The sequence below is a fragment of the Pelophylax lessonae genome (genome assembly GCF_965119305.1).
Source record: "Pelophylax lessonae genome assembly, chromosome: 5".
In the NCBI taxonomy this organism is placed as follows: domain Eukaryota; kingdom Metazoa; phylum Chordata; class Amphibia; order Anura; family Ranidae; genus Pelophylax; species Pelophylax lessonae.
This window is the reverse complement of record NC_138772.1, coordinates 194,106,077-194,123,889: the sequence shown is the minus strand read 5'-3', so window position 1 is coordinate 194,123,889 and position 17,813 is coordinate 194,106,077. Positions and strand designations below refer to the sequence as shown.

General features: G+C 39.8%; 1 protein-coding gene across 2 annotated transcripts in view; it reads right to left on the bottom strand.

The window, feature by feature from the left end:
* Positions 1–17,813, bottom strand: part of BMPER (BMP binding endothelial regulator) — a 357,423-nt gene that overhangs the window by 206,790 nt on the left and 132,820 nt on the right. For both annotated transcript variants that reach the window (XM_082259179.1, XM_082259180.1), the window contains 2 exons: positions 15,794–15,884; positions 12,904–12,986 (listed from right to left, as the gene is read on the bottom strand). In XM_082259179.1, coding sequence (XP_082115305.1) covers positions 12,904–12,986; positions 15,794–15,884 — 174 coding nt within the window. The remainder of the gene's footprint in view (positions 1–12,903; positions 12,987–15,793; positions 15,885–17,813) is intronic.

Below are 17,813 nucleotides of genomic sequence, written 5' to 3'. Positions count from 1 at the left end.
TGATTAGGGAAAAACCCAGTCTGCTTGCAATTTGTTTAACCCGTTCACTTGAACCCAACTACCTAGTCCAACTTAGCAAGTGTAAGGACCAGCCGGAGATTGCTGGTTAGAGTTAGAGGGGTCAAGTACCCCTAGTTCTGGGGCTTGGCACACAGTGTGTAATGACTAATAATTACCAGCATCACCAAAGTGGTACCCAAGTATCACAAGCTAAAAACAAATGGTTAGCTAAGTTAAAAACAAAAACTAAAATATCAAGCAGAGGCAACAAAGGAAGGTTACTAGGACATCATCAATGAACGTTAAAGTCTAGGTCAGGAGATGGATTATTAAAGAGAAAATTATTCACATTTTGATGCACTGGCCATGGCTGCTTGTTAACTGATAACACATATATTAACAGTTTTAGGTTGTGCTAGAATCAGGCAGAACTAAACTGTCATGCCTTCAGCCTAAGAAAAGAATTAATGTTATTGAAACTTGCAATACCGATATTGTCCACGAGATGCCACTGTGACAAAGACTATTGATGGACAGTACTCAATGGTATTTCTTGCTCTCTATCACTAGGTATTAGCTCCACCTCTCTCTGCAAAATCTCCATTTTAGACCTCATGGACAAGCCAGGCAGCATCTCATGTTCCTGTGGGAGATTCCTGAACCCTTCTAGGAAGCATCGCTGGTATGCCTATGAACTGTTAGCTATACTCAGTGCATATCTTGTTTATGTTTATATACTGATTGTATGCTTTATCTGTTTATTTCCAGTTTCACCTGAAATCAATCCTATATATTCTCAATCCTATTTGCATATCCATTCTATCTGACTTATATCCTGTTTCATGTGACCACCATTCTGTCCCTGGAATAAAGCCTAAAGTTACAAAAGGACTGGTTATTATAGGATTGAAGGTTTAGCTGTATGTTGAGCTGCACACACGCCTGGGGCATACGTGTAGTGAGAACAGAACATAAACCTAAAGCATTTCTAAACCTTAACAACAAACCTCCATTATTTGGACCCTTCTGGCTTGATAAATAAACTATTCAATGTGTTTTGTTATAGCAACTCAATATAAAATCACCTGTTAATACTACCAGAAATCATCAGCGCTTTACAACTTAAGGGTAGGCAAATTCAATACACCTTAATGCAGTAGGAATCAGAGGGCCCTGCTCGTTAGAGCTTACAATCTAAGAGGGAGGGTCAAGAGATACAAGAGGTAATAACTGCGGGGTATGGGCTGATGGAGAAAATAAAAGTACAGTTATTAGGTGTTTGCCAGATAGGCTTCTCTGAAGAGATGTGTTTTCAGGGATCGTCTGAATGTGGACAAAGTAGGAGATAGTCGGACAGATTGGGGTAGAGTATTCCAGAGGATGGGAGAGGCTCGGGAGAAGTTCTGGAGGCGGGCATTGGAAGAGGTGACAAGGGAGCTAGAGAGCAGGAGGTCGTTGGAAGAACGAAGAGAACGGTTTGGTTGGTATTTTGAGACCAGGTTAGTGATGTAGCTGGGTGTCAAGATACTGATTTCTTTTTTACATGGCTAGATAGGTAACTGTTGGATTGTGGATGTCTGTAGATGCAGTGATTCTAGTGTTAAGGTCGACTTCTACTTTAAATAAATTAACCACTTCAGCTCCAGAAGGTTTTACCCCCTTAATGACCTGGCCATTTTTTGCTATTCGGCACTGCGTTATTTTAACAAAAAATTGTGCGGCCGTGTGATGCCGTACCCAAATACAATTGATGTCCTTTTTTTCGCACAAATAGAGCTTTCTTTTGGTGGTATTTGATCACCTGTGCGGTTTTTAGATTTTGCGCTATAAACAAAAAAAGAGCGACAATTTTGAAAAAAAATGCCATATTTTTTACTTTCTGCTATAAAATATTCCCAATAAAAAATTTTTAAAAATCAGATTTTTTTTATCAGTTTAGGCCAATTTGTATTCTGCTACATATTTTTTGTAAAAAAAAATCCCAAAAAGCATATTTTAATTGGTTTGCGCAAAAGTTATAGCGTTTACAAACTACGGGGTAGATTTTTGGAATTTTTATTTATTTTTTCGTTTTTGTTAGCATTAATGGTGGTGATCAGCATTTTTTAGCGGGACTGCGACATTACGGCGGACAGATCGGGCCCCTAACTGACATTTTTGACACTTTTTGGGGACCAGTGACATTAATACAGTAATCAGTGCTAAATAATATGCACTGTTACTGTATAAATGACACTGGCAGGGAAGGGGTTAACACTGGGGGTGATCAAAGGGGTTAATGTGTACCTAAATATGCTTGCTGACTGTGTGGGGGGATGGTTCTGTGACAGGCACAGAGAGATTGGGGTTTTAGCTTAGCTGAAACTTCTGATCTCTCCCTGCCTGTCTGACAGAAGACTCGCCTACTTTGTTTACATAAGCAGGCGGGTCTTCTCTCGGTTTATCTGATGATCGCGGGAGGCCGGCTTAGCACATCAGGAGACCTCGTGCACAAATAATACTACGTGATTTTGCGCAGCCGAGCAGTCCTTCCGCCCTGCCACCCTGCCGCAGTAATACTACAGTGGGCGGTCGGTGAGAGGTTAAAGAAAAAAAATGTAAATCAATTGAAAGACTGATAAGATGTTACTCCACAAATAAAAAGTGTGCTATTTTTTTTTGTATCTTATTTAAAAATGTAGACTTAAATACGATTTTAAATACTATTTTGAAGCGGAATAATTGGTTGATGAAAAATATGATGGTTAAGCAACTTACAAATCCGTGTAAGTCATCTCTGGTGCTCTACAGTGAGCTGACTGCTCCCAGTAAGCATTGAACCTCAACTGACAGATAACACACTGACACAAAGCAGGCTGGTTGGAAAAATACCCAATGTTTAATTCCTGGTGTTTTTATGGTCATGTCTATACCTAAGTAATAAATTAAACACAAACTATTTGCTTTGCTTGTCTCATATAAAAAAGAAAAGTATAACATGCATTACAAAGTACGACTGATGTTCTATTTTATCTTTGACATCTTCTAGGAGGTGTACAAGGCGTTTAACCAAGTGCTGCTCTTTCACAGCACAAGTTTTGCAAATATTTGTCTATGTTTTGGCATATTAGTAAGTAGGAATCTGCAGTTACCTTTACAAGCACTTGGCTTTCCCCTTGCTGTAAAGCATTGAAACAATGCCAAAAAGGCAATTACAGTGAAGATTGCACATTCACAAACTTTCTAAAAGCTCTAAATGTGCTGAAAATTTTTGTGTAATGGGAATAAGTCAGGCGGTATAATCTTCACTTTAATAGACCACTGGATTTAGCAAGAATATTCACAAATGTACAAACATCATTTGATAAAATATTTGGGATGCTTTACAGGCATGTTTTGGAAGAAAAACAGCACAATTATTGAAAGAATAATAATATCATCTCTAATACAAATAATTTTTAAACTGTATTGACTACATGTAGTCAGTAGTAAAATTATTATCTTGTGATTAACAGTTAAGGTAGACCTTAACCACCTTTCCAATGGGGAAATGTTTTCACGCCTATGTTAAAATCTGCATTTTTTGCTAGAAATTACATTAACCCCCCCCCCCCCCCCCCACACACACACACACACACACACACACACTTTCTGGAAGCAGGGGCCCTGTGAAATAAAATCCTGGCAGTTGCAATTTTTTGTCATACAATATCAATGCATATTTTCAAGAAGATATACACTAAAATGAATATTAGTGCAAGCAAACACAATATAATGCCAATTTTATGGTAAAATATAAAAGATCTGGTTGCATCGGATAAGGCACCCAAACAGCATCACATCTCCCTGTATCCATTCAGACATGGAGCCGCGACCAGGCCCCACCCTTGCCCCCTGCCCTCTATCTCTCCTGATTGGCTGACAGACTGAATGAAAACAGTGGGAGCCAATCGTGCCATGCTGCTGTTTCAGCCAATGAGAAGGGAAGTCCCGGGCAGCTGAGAAACTCCTGCAACATCGCTGGATAGAGATGGGCTCAGGTAAGTATTAGGGTGCTGAGGGGGGCTGCTGCACACAGAAGGTTTTTTTTATCTTAATGCATAAATTGTATTAGGATAAAGAAAAACCTTCTACTTTTACAATCGCTTTAATCTGTGCAGAGGGTTCTTTACTGTCAGAGAGGTACGGATGTGGAATTCTCTTCCACAAGCAGTGGTGTCAGCAGGGAGCTTCGATAGTTTAAAAAAAAATATTAGATGGACACCTTAATGATCACAACATACAGGGATATGCAATGTACTGTTGACATAAACACATAAACCCACATACACAGAATAGGTTGAACTGGATGGATTGGTGTCTTTTTTCAACCTTACCAACTATGTAACTCCTTATTCAGGAATTAGGAAAGGATGCTAAATGTTAGATGTTGGGGTTGATTTACTAAAGGCAAATAGACTGTGCACTTTGCAAAGAGCAGTTGCTCCAGAGCTTATTAAATGGGCAGAAGCTCTGCTGACTTCCATTATCCAATCCTGTGCAAACAAAAATTATTTTTTTTTTTTACATTTTCCTTGTACATGATTGGGTACTCTTTGCAAAGTGAAACTTTGGGAATGATTTACTAAAAGTAAACAGACTGTGCACTTTGCAAAGTGAAGATGCTCCAGAGCTTAGTAAATGAGGTAAAAATTCCCTTTGCAAAGAATACCCAATCACGTGCAAGGAAAGTAAAAAAAAACAGCATATTTGCTTGCACATGACTTGATGACTCAGAACTTCTCGGAAGTTCGTAACTCAGCAGAACGTCTGCTCATTTACTAAGCTTTGGAGCAACTGCTCTTGCAGAGAGCAACTTCACTTTGCAAAGTGCACAGTCTATTTGCTTTTAGTAAATCAATCATATACTGTCAGTGGGGAAAAAAAAAACAGATCCTTCAGAACTCTGGGTCACATGAACTGAAACATCAGCTGCAGCACTAACAAGCCAGCTTCAGGACCTACACTTTGTAGAGGATAGGTCATTTAAAAAAAAAAACTCTTCCTTTTTTCTATCCCTTAATGCATCGTTTGGCTTTCAGTTTTAAATTTGAATTTAGGCTTTCTTTGCAAACTCTTGATAATCAACCCAGTGCTCCTGTCATGGATGAAGGTAAGGTTACTAAATTTGAGGTTCAGTCTAATCTAGAAAATATTTGTGAGAAACGTGCAAAACTCACACGATAAAAAAAAAAAAAAAAAAATGCAATTCTGGCTTATAAATAATACACACAACAAAAAAAGCCAAACATTTTGAAAAAATAAACTTGAAAAAACTACCAAGTTTTAAAGTTATGATGAAAATACAAATTTCTTAATTTGCTTCAGGTTGCAAAGGACATACTGCTACATTACAAAAGCATATCAGATGCATGGAGTTTTCCGTGACAGTAACCATAAAAAGGCAAAAAGCATCTGTAGTTGCATGTGCACGTGTGCCCCTGTGTACTGTATATACATACAGTAAATCTGTATATGTGCGCGCGTGTGAAAAATAAAGTCAACCTTTTTAGACATTGCATGAACAGGGAAAGAGCTGTTTAGTCTATCTAAAATATAGTGCATTTGATTATGCTGGCATAATAATCTAGATGTCAAGCATATTTTTCATTCTACCTAAATTCCTAATTCTACATAAATAACGATATATAGATCAGTAAAATAATTTTTTTCTGTCTTCACTATTCAACCTATTTTGTTTCTAATGTTTCCACACTTCAGAAGAGTTTGAAATGTAAAGTTAAAGTGCTGAAATTAAATGAAATAAAAGAAATGGTAAAACACAGATAAATCTGATTTAAAGAGAAAAATGACAAAAAGATAATGAATTTATAAGGGATATATAAAAAAGTAAAAAAAAAAAAAAAGTCTTTAGATTGATGAAGTCTTTCTAACAATAGGCTTTGCTTTGTTACCGTACTTAAAATTCACTCGAAAAATGGTATAAATATGTTGAGAGGATAGGAAAAATACAAATGTTGCTTTGCATATGAATTTGCATAATTATGTGTATGTTAATTAGGCATTTAATATGATGTCAGTGGTGTTTTTTATTTGTGTGGTATCAAAGATTCAGTAGTAAAAGGTTTATTAATGTTTTATGTTGTATGTTGTCTTATGCAGTACAGGTGCATCTCTAAAAAAATTTAATATCATCAAAAAGTTAATTTATTTCAGTAATTTAATTATATTCAAAAAGTTATACATTATATGCAGTATATTCATTACACACAGAGTGATATATTTCAAACATTCCTTTCTTTTAATTTTGATGATTATGGCTTACAACTGTGAAAACCCAAAATCCAGTATCTCAGAAAATTAGAATATTGTGAAAAAGTTCAATATTGTGGGCTCGGGGTGTCACACTCTAATCAGCTAATTAACTCAAAACACCTGTAAAGTTTCGATGAGCCCTTAAATGGTCTCTCAGTCTGGTTCTGTAGGTTACACAATCATGGGGAAGACTGCTGACTTGGCAGTTGTCCAAAAGACAGACATTGTCACCTTCCACAAGGAGGGTAAATCACAAAAGGTCATTGCTAAAGAAGCTGGCTGTTCACAGAGTGCTATATCCAAGCATATTAATGAAGAGTTGAGTGGAAGGAAAAAGTGTGCTAGAAAAAAGTGCACAAGCAACAGGGATAACCACAGCCTTGAGAGGATTGTGAAGCAAAGGCCATTCAATAATTTGGGAGAGATTCACAAGGAGTGGACTACGGCTGGTGTCAGTGCTTCAAGAGCCACCATACACAGACGTATCCCGGACATGAGCTACAACTGTTACATTCCTTGTGTAAAGCCACTCCTGAACCAGAGACAATGTCAGAAGCGTCTTACCTGAGCAAGGGAGAAAATAACTGGACTGTTGCTCAGTGGTCCGAAGTCCTCTTTTCGGATGAAAGTACATTTTGCATTTAATTTAGAAATCAAGGTTCCAGAGTTTGGAGGAAGAGTGGAGAGGCACAGAATCCAAGCTGCATGAAGTCCAGTGTGAAGTTTCCAAAGTCAGTGACTATTTGGGGAGCCATGTCATCTGTTGGTGTTGGTCCACTGTGTTTTATCAAGTCCAAAGCCAGTGCAGCCTTCTACCAGGAAATTCTAGAGCACTTCATGCTTCCCTCTGCTGACCAGCTTTATGGAAATGCTGATTCCATTTATCAGCAGGACTTGGCACCTGCCCACACTGCCAAAAGTACCAATTCCTGGTTTATTGATCATTGTATCACTGTGCTTGATTGGCCAGCAAACTCGTCTGACCTAAAGCCCATCTGTATCTGTGGGGTATTGTCAAGAGGAAGATGAGAGACAACAGACCCAACAATGGAGACAAGCTAATCAAAGCAACCTGGGCTTCCATGACACCTCAGCAGTGATACAGGCTGATCGCCTCTATGCCACGTCTCAATGATGCAGTAATTCATGCAAAAGGACCCCCAATCAAGTATTAAGTGCATACTTTACTGTACATGGACATACTTTTCAGTAAGCCAACATTTCTGTATTATAAATCCTTTTTTTTTTATCAGGCTTATGTAATATTCTAGTTTTTTGAGGTACTGAATTTAGCGTTTTCATTAGCTGTAAGCCATAATCATCAACATTAAAATAAAGAAATGCTTGAAATATATTACTCTGTGTGTAATGTATCTATTTTTTGAGCTTCTCTTTTAGAATTGAATTATTGAAATAAATCAACTTTTTGATGGTATTCTATTTTTTTTTTTTTTTTTTTTTTATGCCCCTGCATATACATAAATAGGGCTGTAGGTTAGAATATAAAGGGATCTGATATAAAACTTTGACATTTTGGGGTTTATTAAACAGCTAAGAAGTTATGAAAAACAAAGTGAAAGGAACATTTTTGCTTTTACTCATTAAACATTTAGAAGTACCTGTCGCATCAGCTTTCATCACTTAAAAAAAAAAAAAAAATATGAAGCATACTATTATATATCACTGCTGACTTTTTTTCTTAATTTTTCATGTCTTTACGGTATGTCTTTTATGAGATAGAAGGCCATTCTCAGTTATCCACTCATCTGTTCACCTGCTATTTTTTTATCTTATGAAGAATTCACTTTTTCAAGTCTGAAAATTTTTTCGGTAAATAGACAGTTCAAATGCTTTATGTCATGGCCAAGGAGATAAGTAAATATATGGGTCTGCTGTGTAATCACAAACATCTTTCCATTTCAGAAAAATATATAGGGATAGCAAATAAAAGTAAAGGCATGAAAGAAATGAAATATTTGTTTTCAGATTTATTGAGTGTTTCACAGTTACAAAGAACAGTTAAGTTATCTGAAGCATCATGAACAAGAGCCTATTCACACCAGCGCAGTCCCCTGTTTAACACACATTCTTTAATTCCCTTTATGTCGCACATTAAAGTGTATGTTATCCCAGCATTTCAGATTTCTGATATGGCTGTGTTACCATGTACTTTTATACTGCATATTTACAGTGCCTTGAAAAAGTATTCATAACCCTTGAAATTTTCCACATTTTGTCATGTTACAACCAAAAACGTAAATGGATTTTATTGGGATTTTATGTGATAGACCAGGGGTCTTTAAATGATGGCCATCCAGTTGTTCATAAACTACAATTCCCATCATGTCTGGTCATGTCTGTGAATCTCAGAGTTTTACAATGCCTCATGGGATGTGTAGTTCCGCAACAGCTGGAGAGCCGTAGTTAGAGTATCCCTGTGATAGACCAACACAAAGTGGCACATAGTTGAGAAGCGGAAGGAAAAAATGAATGGTTTTCAGGATTTCTTACAAATAAATATGTGAAAAGTGTGGTGTGCATTTGTATTCAGCCCCCCTGAGTCAATACTTTGTAGAACCACCTTTTGCTGCAATTACTGCTGCAAGTCTTTTTTGGGTATTTCTCTACCAGCTTTGCACATCTAGAGAGTGAAATTTTTGCCAATTCTTCTTCGCAAAATAGCTCAAGCTATGTCAGATTGGATGGAGAGTGTCTGTGAACAGCAATTTTCAAGTCTTGCCACAGATTCTCAATTGGATTTAGGTCTGGACTTTGACTGGGCCATTTTAACACAGTAATATGCATTGATCTAAACCATTCCACTGAACCTTTGCCCCAGTCTCAAGTCTTTGGCAGACTCTAACAGGTTTTCTTCTAAGATTGCCCTGTATTTGGCTCCATCCATTTTCCCATCAACTCTGACCACTTTCCCTGTCCCTGCTGGAGAAAAGCATCCCCACAACATGATGCTGCCACCACCATGTTTCACGGTGGGGATGGTGTGTTCAGGGTGATGTACAGTGTTAGTTTTCCGCCACACATAGCATTTTGCTTTTAGGCCAAAACATTTAATTTTGGTCTCATCTGACCAGAGCACCTTCTTCCACATTTGCTGTGTCCTCCGCATGGCTTCTCACAAACTGCAAACAGGACTTCTTATGGCTTTCTTTCAACAATGGCTTTCTTCTTGCCACTCTTCCATAAAGGCCATATTTGAGTGCATGACTAATAGTTGTCCTGTGGATAGATTCTCCCACCTGAGCTGTGGATCTCTGCTGCCCCCCCCCCCCCCCCCGAGTTACCATGGGCCTCCTGGCTGCTTCTCTGATAAATGATCTTGTGCCATACTCTTTCAATTTCCAGATGATGGATTGAACAGTGCTCCATGAGATGTTCAAAGCTTGGGATATAACCCTGCTTAAAAAACTTCTTCACAACTTTATACCTGACCTGTCTGATGTGTTCCTTGGCCTTCATGATGCTGTTTGTTTACTAAGGTTTGCTAACAGTTTTCTAACAAACCTCCTAGGGCTTCACAGAACAGCTGTATTTATGCTAAGAATAAATTACACACAGGTGGACTCTATTTACTAATTAAGTGACTTCTGAAGGCTATTGGTTCCACTAGATTTTAGTAAAGGGTATCCAAGTAAAGGGGGCTAATTACAAATGTGCGCCACACTTTTCAGATATTTATTTGTAAAAAAAAAAATGAAAAATATTTATCATTTTCCTTTCACTTTACAATCGTGTGCCACATTGTGTTGGTCTATCACATAAAATCCCAAAAAAATAAATTCATCTTTTTGGTTGTAACATGACAAAATGTGGGAAATGCCATGGGGTATGAATACTTTTTCAAGGCACTGTACTTATATGAAAAAATATTCTGTTCTCTTTGCATTGGTGATCCTTCTAGTCCCCCTGCTTTCCTATTTTAAAATGACTACGCGACAGCATGGAAGCATATCCTTCCCAGTGTGGTCAGATTTCTTCTTTGCATTCAACATGGGAGCACAGCCTGTCAAGCCCAATGGTCAGACTTGTGCTGTCACTGGGAAGATCAATAGACTGCTGTTTCTTTGCCTCCTGCTGACATTCTCCCTCTGCAGTCTCCATCCCCAACTCTTTAAGCCACTTGTGCAGACAAGAACAAACGTCATGTGATAACTTATTAAAAAAAATTATATCTATTTGAAACTGAATGGGTTGTCAAAATGTATATTATAGTAATATAGTAACTGCATAGTAACCGTCATAGTAACTGCATCATATAGGCCCTGTTCTTTTATGAATGCATTGAAAGTTGAAATCTTTCAGTAACTTTTAAAATATTGCATATGTAATAAAAGACTGTGATATTTTAGTTCTCTTGCTACAGCTCATGGTTCCTTCCTTAACCACTTGCTGACCAGCCGCCGTGTATTTATTGCGGTAGTGTGGCGCTATTGCAAGAAACAATGTACCTGTACGTCGTTTCATTCAATAGACACCAGAGGGTACCATTGCGCCGTCATTGGCTAGCGGGGATGTCAAACAGCGGGTCCGGCAAACCCGATGTCTGCCGGCCATCTGCGATCATCCCTAGAAGAGGCAGAACGACAATCTGCCTATGTACCAGAAGGTACCATCGCGCCGTCATTGGCTAGTGGGGATGTCAAATAGCGGGTCCGGCAAACCCGATGTCTGCCGGCCATCTGCAATCATCCCTAGGAGAGGCAGAATGAAAATCTGCCTATGTAAACAAGGCAGATTGCCGTTCTGCAATGAGACAAGATAGAGATCTTGTGTTCCTACAAAGCAGGAACCCAGATCTCTGTCTTCCCCCAATCAGTGCAACCCCCCCCACAGTAAGTAAGCACCCCCTAGGGACACACTTTACCCTTTGAAAGCCCCTGATGTTAACCCCTTCCCCGCCAGTGTCATTAGTGCAGTCACTGTGAATTTTTTTTTAGCACTGATCACTGTATTAGTGTCACTGGTCCCCAAAAAGTTTCAAAAGTGTCAGATGTCCGATTCGTCCGCTGCAATGTTGCAGTCCTGCTAAAAATCGCTAATCGTCGCCATTACTAGTAATAAATAAATAAATAAAAATTACATATAAAATATTGCATTCGCTTTAACTTTTACACAAACCAATCAATATACACTTACTGGGATTTTTTACCAAAAATATGTAGCAGAATATATATCGGCCTAAATTGATGAAAAAATTTTATATTTTTGTTTTTTTATTGGCTGTGTTTTATAGCAGAAAGTAAAAAATATTGTTTTTTGTTTTTACAAAATTGTTGCTCTTTTTTTGTCTATAGCGCAAAAAATAAAAACCTGTGCTGTGGCTGTGTGGCAATGTGGTTTCACCCACAGTTCCCCGTGGCACACTATGCGAGCCACATTACTACCCTACTAAGACTACCCAAGGGCACCTTCCCTCTCTCTCTTACCCCATCTCTCTCTCTCTCTCTCTTGCCCCCCTCTCTCTCTCCTATACCTCCTCCCTCTCTCTCACCCCCTTCTATCTCTCTCCCTCACCCCCTCCCCTTCTCTCCCTCCCCCCCTCTTTCCCTTCCTCTCTCCCTCACCCCCCTCTATCTCTCTCTCACCCCTCCCCCTGACCCCCCTCTCTCCCTCATCCCCCCTCTCTCTCCCTCCCTCTCTTTCTCTCACCCTCCTCATCCCCTTCTCTCTCACCCCCTCTCTCTCTCTCTCACTCTCTCTCTTGCTCTCACCCTTCCTTATTCTCTCATCCCTCTCGCTCTCACCCACTCTCTATCACCCCCCACCCCCCTCTCATCCTCATGCCCCTCTCTCTCTCACCCCCCATTTAATTTAATTTGTTTAAATAATTAATTTGTTTTAACAAAAAATGTTTGCATTTTCATGTTATTCATTTCCATAAAAAGGCCTGCCAAAATCTTCAGCACCAGGCCCATAATGCTCTTTCGAGCCCTGGTTTCAAGCATGGTGGAGTCATCTATTTTCAAAGTTAATGCCAGAAAACACTTTCAGCTTCACTATAGCCGCTCAGCTGCCCCAACAGTAAATTGTCAGCCTTTTAGCCTTCTATTCTTTAATGTAAACACAGAACAGATGCGCAGGAAGAGGGGGAAGGCAGAGTGCTGGTATTAAACTTGATGATCATGGCGCTTCTCTTGTAAACTATGAGAATGACTTACCTTAATTACCTTTATAAATGTATAATTTATAGCTACAATGGCCACTGAGGGCTAATTTATTGCATATAAGGAGTATGCAGATATTCGATAGTCCATAGCCTGGTCACAGTTCTACTTTAAATTCGGCCACACAATTATGATTATGCAATCTCTGTACTATCTGCTTTGGATTTACAGACTATTTAGTGCTGAGGCTTACATCCAAAGAGATCCAATCAGATAGACCCTTTCCATACATAGTTGTTGGTGAATCTCCAGGCAATTCAGTGTGAATAAATATGAAAGGACATGTATTTTGCCTTTCCTTATATTTACATTATTCTTTATATTTACATTATTTTCTTTTAGTATGTTAAAAATAGAGTTCTACTTTATGTCATTTTTTAAATTAGCAAGAACAGAAAACTGTCGCTTTTTCATGACCACAACTTACGATGCAGGAGCACTTAAGACATTTGTTCCCTTCTGGCTGAAATTCATCCCCCTCTTTATAGTGTCGGCCTTCATATACACAACCTGAAACAGACAGAGGAAGTGGTTAGGAAAGTGAATGCCAAACCATAGTCTACATCTTTTGATCATTGTTTCATGTTATCTGTGCTTCCTGAGGAGTGTCACATAATAACAATCTACATAGAGACTAGCCAGCTTCTCATCCCTATTTGCAGTTCATATAAAGACATTTTTAAAGTGAATGTATAGTCTTTCATGTTTTTTTTAAACAGGCATGTAAGGCTTCATTCACATGGATGTACTAATGTGTAAGGCCGTGTTTGCCCACACGGGTTGCAGAGGTGTTGCATGCATCCGTGTGCAGGTAGTCCCAAACTATGTCAATTTGGACACATCCACTGCTCCCAATTTGACATCCTAGGCCCCTTTCACACAGCGAGTCCGTCAGACGGACTCCGTTTTTCTCAGCCGGGGATCGATCCGCTGATCCACCACTGAGCAGGTGGATGCCAGTTGTGTCATCGCACTGTGTGCAGAGACACAGCTGTCAGGTTCCGCTGTTCTCTATGGGGGAATCAGATGGGAACGGACCGTCTGTCCGTTCTCATCCGATCCCATCCCATCGGATCCGCTAGACGGATGGAAAAAAGGGTTTCCATCCATCCAGATTTGATGAATTGGATCGGATCAGATGTCAGCGGACATGTCTCCGCTGACATCCGATGCCCCATAGAGATGCATGGGGCATCCGTTCAGATCCGTCTGTAAAATGGACAGGCGGATCTGAACAGTCCGCCTGTGTGAAAGGGGCCTTAAGGGTGCGGGTGTTTGCGAGTCCCCCAGTGCAGGCAGTGTGAGTTTGGGGACATGTACCCACACCCACCCACATGGGTATCAAATTGAGAGAAGAGGCTGTGTCTGTAGAGCTGCTGTGTCCCAACTGACATGAAAGGGACTGCCTGCACGCAAATGCAGGGAATATCGGTGCATCCCGGGCAGGAAAACACAGCCCTCACAGAGATGTAATCTTTAGTATACTAATGTGAATGAATCCTAAGTAAGATCAGCTTGATGAAGTTCATCTTTTTTAGTGTTTGTTCAGTTTGTTTGTAAAGCAGCTGGGAATAAAACTGTTGCCTAAGCAAGTGCTGCATCCAAAAGGGTGCTGCCACTGTTTATATGTCAGAATACAAAAGGGAGATTCATCCATTCATACTGTATTACGTGGATGGAGAAACCTGGTAGATTTCACAGGCTGAATCAAAAAAGTCTACTAGTGTATGACTTTCTTTACACCCCTTGACCCCATGTATAATTGTAATTATATATGTAGATGAGACAGCTATTATATCTCATTACATGTGCAAGCTCTGCTTCCAGTTTAGCAGTGTAGCATGATTGTGCTTTAATGCTCCTTTTTGTATTGCAGGTCTAAAGCTGGCCAAAGATGATTTTTTTATTTTTTTTATTTTGATCAGCCAGCTGGCTGTATATAAAAAAAGTAAGGAACAGATTCACCTAGTCATACATTAAGGGTATATGAATAAATCTGTGCTTCACTACTGTATTCTGACCATTGGACTTGACTCCTCCGTTACCAGAATACATAGCACTGTAGCCAATTGGCTGCATGTTTTCCAACAGTGCTGTTCGAGTGGGGTTGATCACTAGGTCTAAAGTTTCAGGAAGATTGTACCCCTTTTCACAAAACCAAAAAGAAACAAATCACCGCTCTGAAAGCAGCCAGCTGAGCCGGATGGATCCCGAGCAACTGTGGCAGTCCTGCAGGAATGGGTGCTCACCAAGGTCCGCAACCTGAGAAGTCCATGTACGTAGAGAAGAAAGTGGCACTTCCAGACCCAGGAATTTGGAAACTTGAGTTTTATTCTTCAAATCAAAGGTACAACATCAGACAGGAACACAAGACAAACTGGACAGCAGACGCGTTTCACACCTTGCAGCAATGAATAAGCACAAGGGGTGAAACGCGTCTGCTGTCCAGTTTGTCTTGTGTTCCTGTCTGATGTTGTACCTTTGATTTGAAGAATATAACTCAAGTTTCCAAGTTCCTGGGTCTGGAAGTGCCACTTTCTTCTCTACTTACATGTCCCCTTTTCACAAAGCCAGGTTCCTGATATGTTTGAGGAGTTTGATGTGGAGGAACTCAGGTGGCCGGTACAGAGCACGGACCTCAGAGTATAAGTCCTATTACTGTTACAACTTCTGATCTGTGTACTTGTTCCACCTTAATGGCACATAATGTATTGAAGCCAGTTGATAAGAATGGCATACAATGATCTAGCACTTTGCGTATGACAGCAATGGCAGTCTACATATTTTTTTAATTTTATGCTTCCTTTAAAGTCACAACCTGGATGATCCAAGCTCAACATAGGGTGAGAGTTTGACTCCACACCTTCCATTGATCGAGTCTTCCTATTGATCATCAAAGCTTCCCATCTCTAGGTCAACTAAAAGGGCGCTTGGGAAGAAAGAAGGTGCAGGTGCAAATGTGAATCCTAATGGAAGTTGAGATTTCCATATACATTTTGCTGTCTATAACTCTGGATCTACTGACCACTTTGACATGCAGTTTTCACTGAAGGTAACTTCTGCTGCTGCATTTTTTCATCATATGCTCTTTGGAGTTGCCCAGATTTTTCACACCATGATATTTTTTATACAATTCCATGGTACAGTCAAATCAGCTCTCTTGAGTAGATATTATATATACCTGTTTTAGCTTCGATAAAACATGAAGGAAATGCAACATACTGAGGATTTATGGTCAAAATAAAAAGCATTGAAGGGGTGGGAAGGAGGAAAAGAGACCGTGATATTATACAATATGTAAATAAAGTAATAATTGCCTGGACATGTAGGACAGCACAATCCCAGTTGTCTCATAGGGTTCTTACAGTGAACTAGACACTGAACATCAGATTCTGTAATAACTCCTTCCTGTAATTGAAAAAAAAAGGATTATTAGGATGGAATGGTTTGTGCTGTGGTAGTAATTGCATTATATCATCAGTAGACTCCACTAATGTCATCAGAGTTTAATGAAACACGTTAAACATTTTTATTACATGCAACATATTAGGGCATCATGCACACTGAATATTGTTAATGCTGCTCTTCCGGATGTCCAGCATTTATTTTTTCTAAAGGCCCCTGCATGTTTATGCACACATAAGTGTTTAGAGAAGTTTAGAGGCAGAAAAAAAAACACTGCCAGCGCATTACTGGAGCAATGACGTTTTGACAGCCAAAAATACTTGACGTGCCTTGATGTGTAAACCTGTCTAAATACACTTTACCAGCAGTTGCATTTAACGCGACTACCGTTTGTGCGCTAATTTATTTCAGTAGCTAGAATACATTATTAATAAATTATTTTTCTGTCCGTTGAAATGAATTAATGCCCAAGCACTTGACGCGCCTTAAAGTGGAACTTTAGGCTAGAAAATGAAAATAGACGGCCAGGCATAATTTTTAATGCTTTGTATCTTCTGCATTAAAGCTACTTACCTGCCCGTCCGTACCTGTACAGTGAGCTGCCCAAGCGCAGCTCACTGTACAAATTCCACAATGCCCAATCTTACGGAAATCCCGTACATGCCCGGAATCCCACCGTCTGAAGATGTCAGCGACCAGCAGGGAGTTTTAGGATGGCGCATCACAGGATTCAGGGAGAGTATAGTTCATTTTGAAACACATTACACGTGCTTACAAGCATCAAGGTATTTTCTGCCCATAGAGAAGGCCAAGATATCCAGTGTGCATGAGGCCTAAACATTAATAGAATATAATAAATTGCATAGTATTTATCAAAATTGGAGATCTATATTTCAACAATACTCAAAGCTGACTGGTAAAGCTGGGGGAAATGAGAGTAACTCTTGTCTCTCTAACCCATTTTTAGCAGGTTTTTAGTTTACAGCTTCAGTTTAAACCACATATACCTGCATCTTCCTATGGTTACATTTAAAGAGGCCCTGTCACCAGATTATTCATTCTAACAACATTGTCCCCATAAGGTTATGCGTGTGTTAAAAAGAGGTGTGAGAAAATAAAAAATAAACATACATACATACATACAAAGGCTTGTAAGATGGCGGACGTGTGATCTCCTGGCTACGGTCCCCGTCGCCCCTTCTGAGGCACCTGCTCCATTATGATTGTGTCTAATGCCATGGGAGCTACACTACCTACCACTGGAAGAGCCCAGGCATCCCATGGGTAAGAATGGGAACCAAAAAAATATCACCCAGCCCTATACCGAGTCCTGGCATTCCCAGCTCATGCAGTGGTTCCTGCTTAGGCTGCAATCCCCGGCCTCAGGTACTCAGGATGACCCGCCGCAACCATCCGATTACAAGTGCAGATGGGTCATCTGAAAAGGATCCCCCATTACTATTAACAGGGCCCGATGCAACGGTTACAGTAGAAGTCCTAGATGTAAAACTGCAAGCCCTGCTGCAGAATTTAACCCATATTATCACCAGAGAGGTGGGGAAAATTGCACATGAACTCAGGGGGGAAATTAACCAACTAGGAGAATGTACCAACACCCTTGAAAACAAATTTAATGAATTAAAACAATATTTACATGTTCTGGAAGAAGATAATGCTGCCCTTAAGCATACAGTCTCCCAAATCCAAATGCAACAAGAAGACCTGGAAAACAGGGAACGCAGCCAGAACCTACGGATCCGTGGAGTCCCGGAATCCGTAAGTGATAAAGGGATATGCCCTTTTCTTTTGGACCCTTTCATCACCTTGGCTCCTCACATCCCAGATATAGATTGGCGCCTTAATAGGGCCCATAGATCTCTGGCCAGTAAAACGCCACCAGGTACTAACCCCAGGGACATTATTGTACGCTTC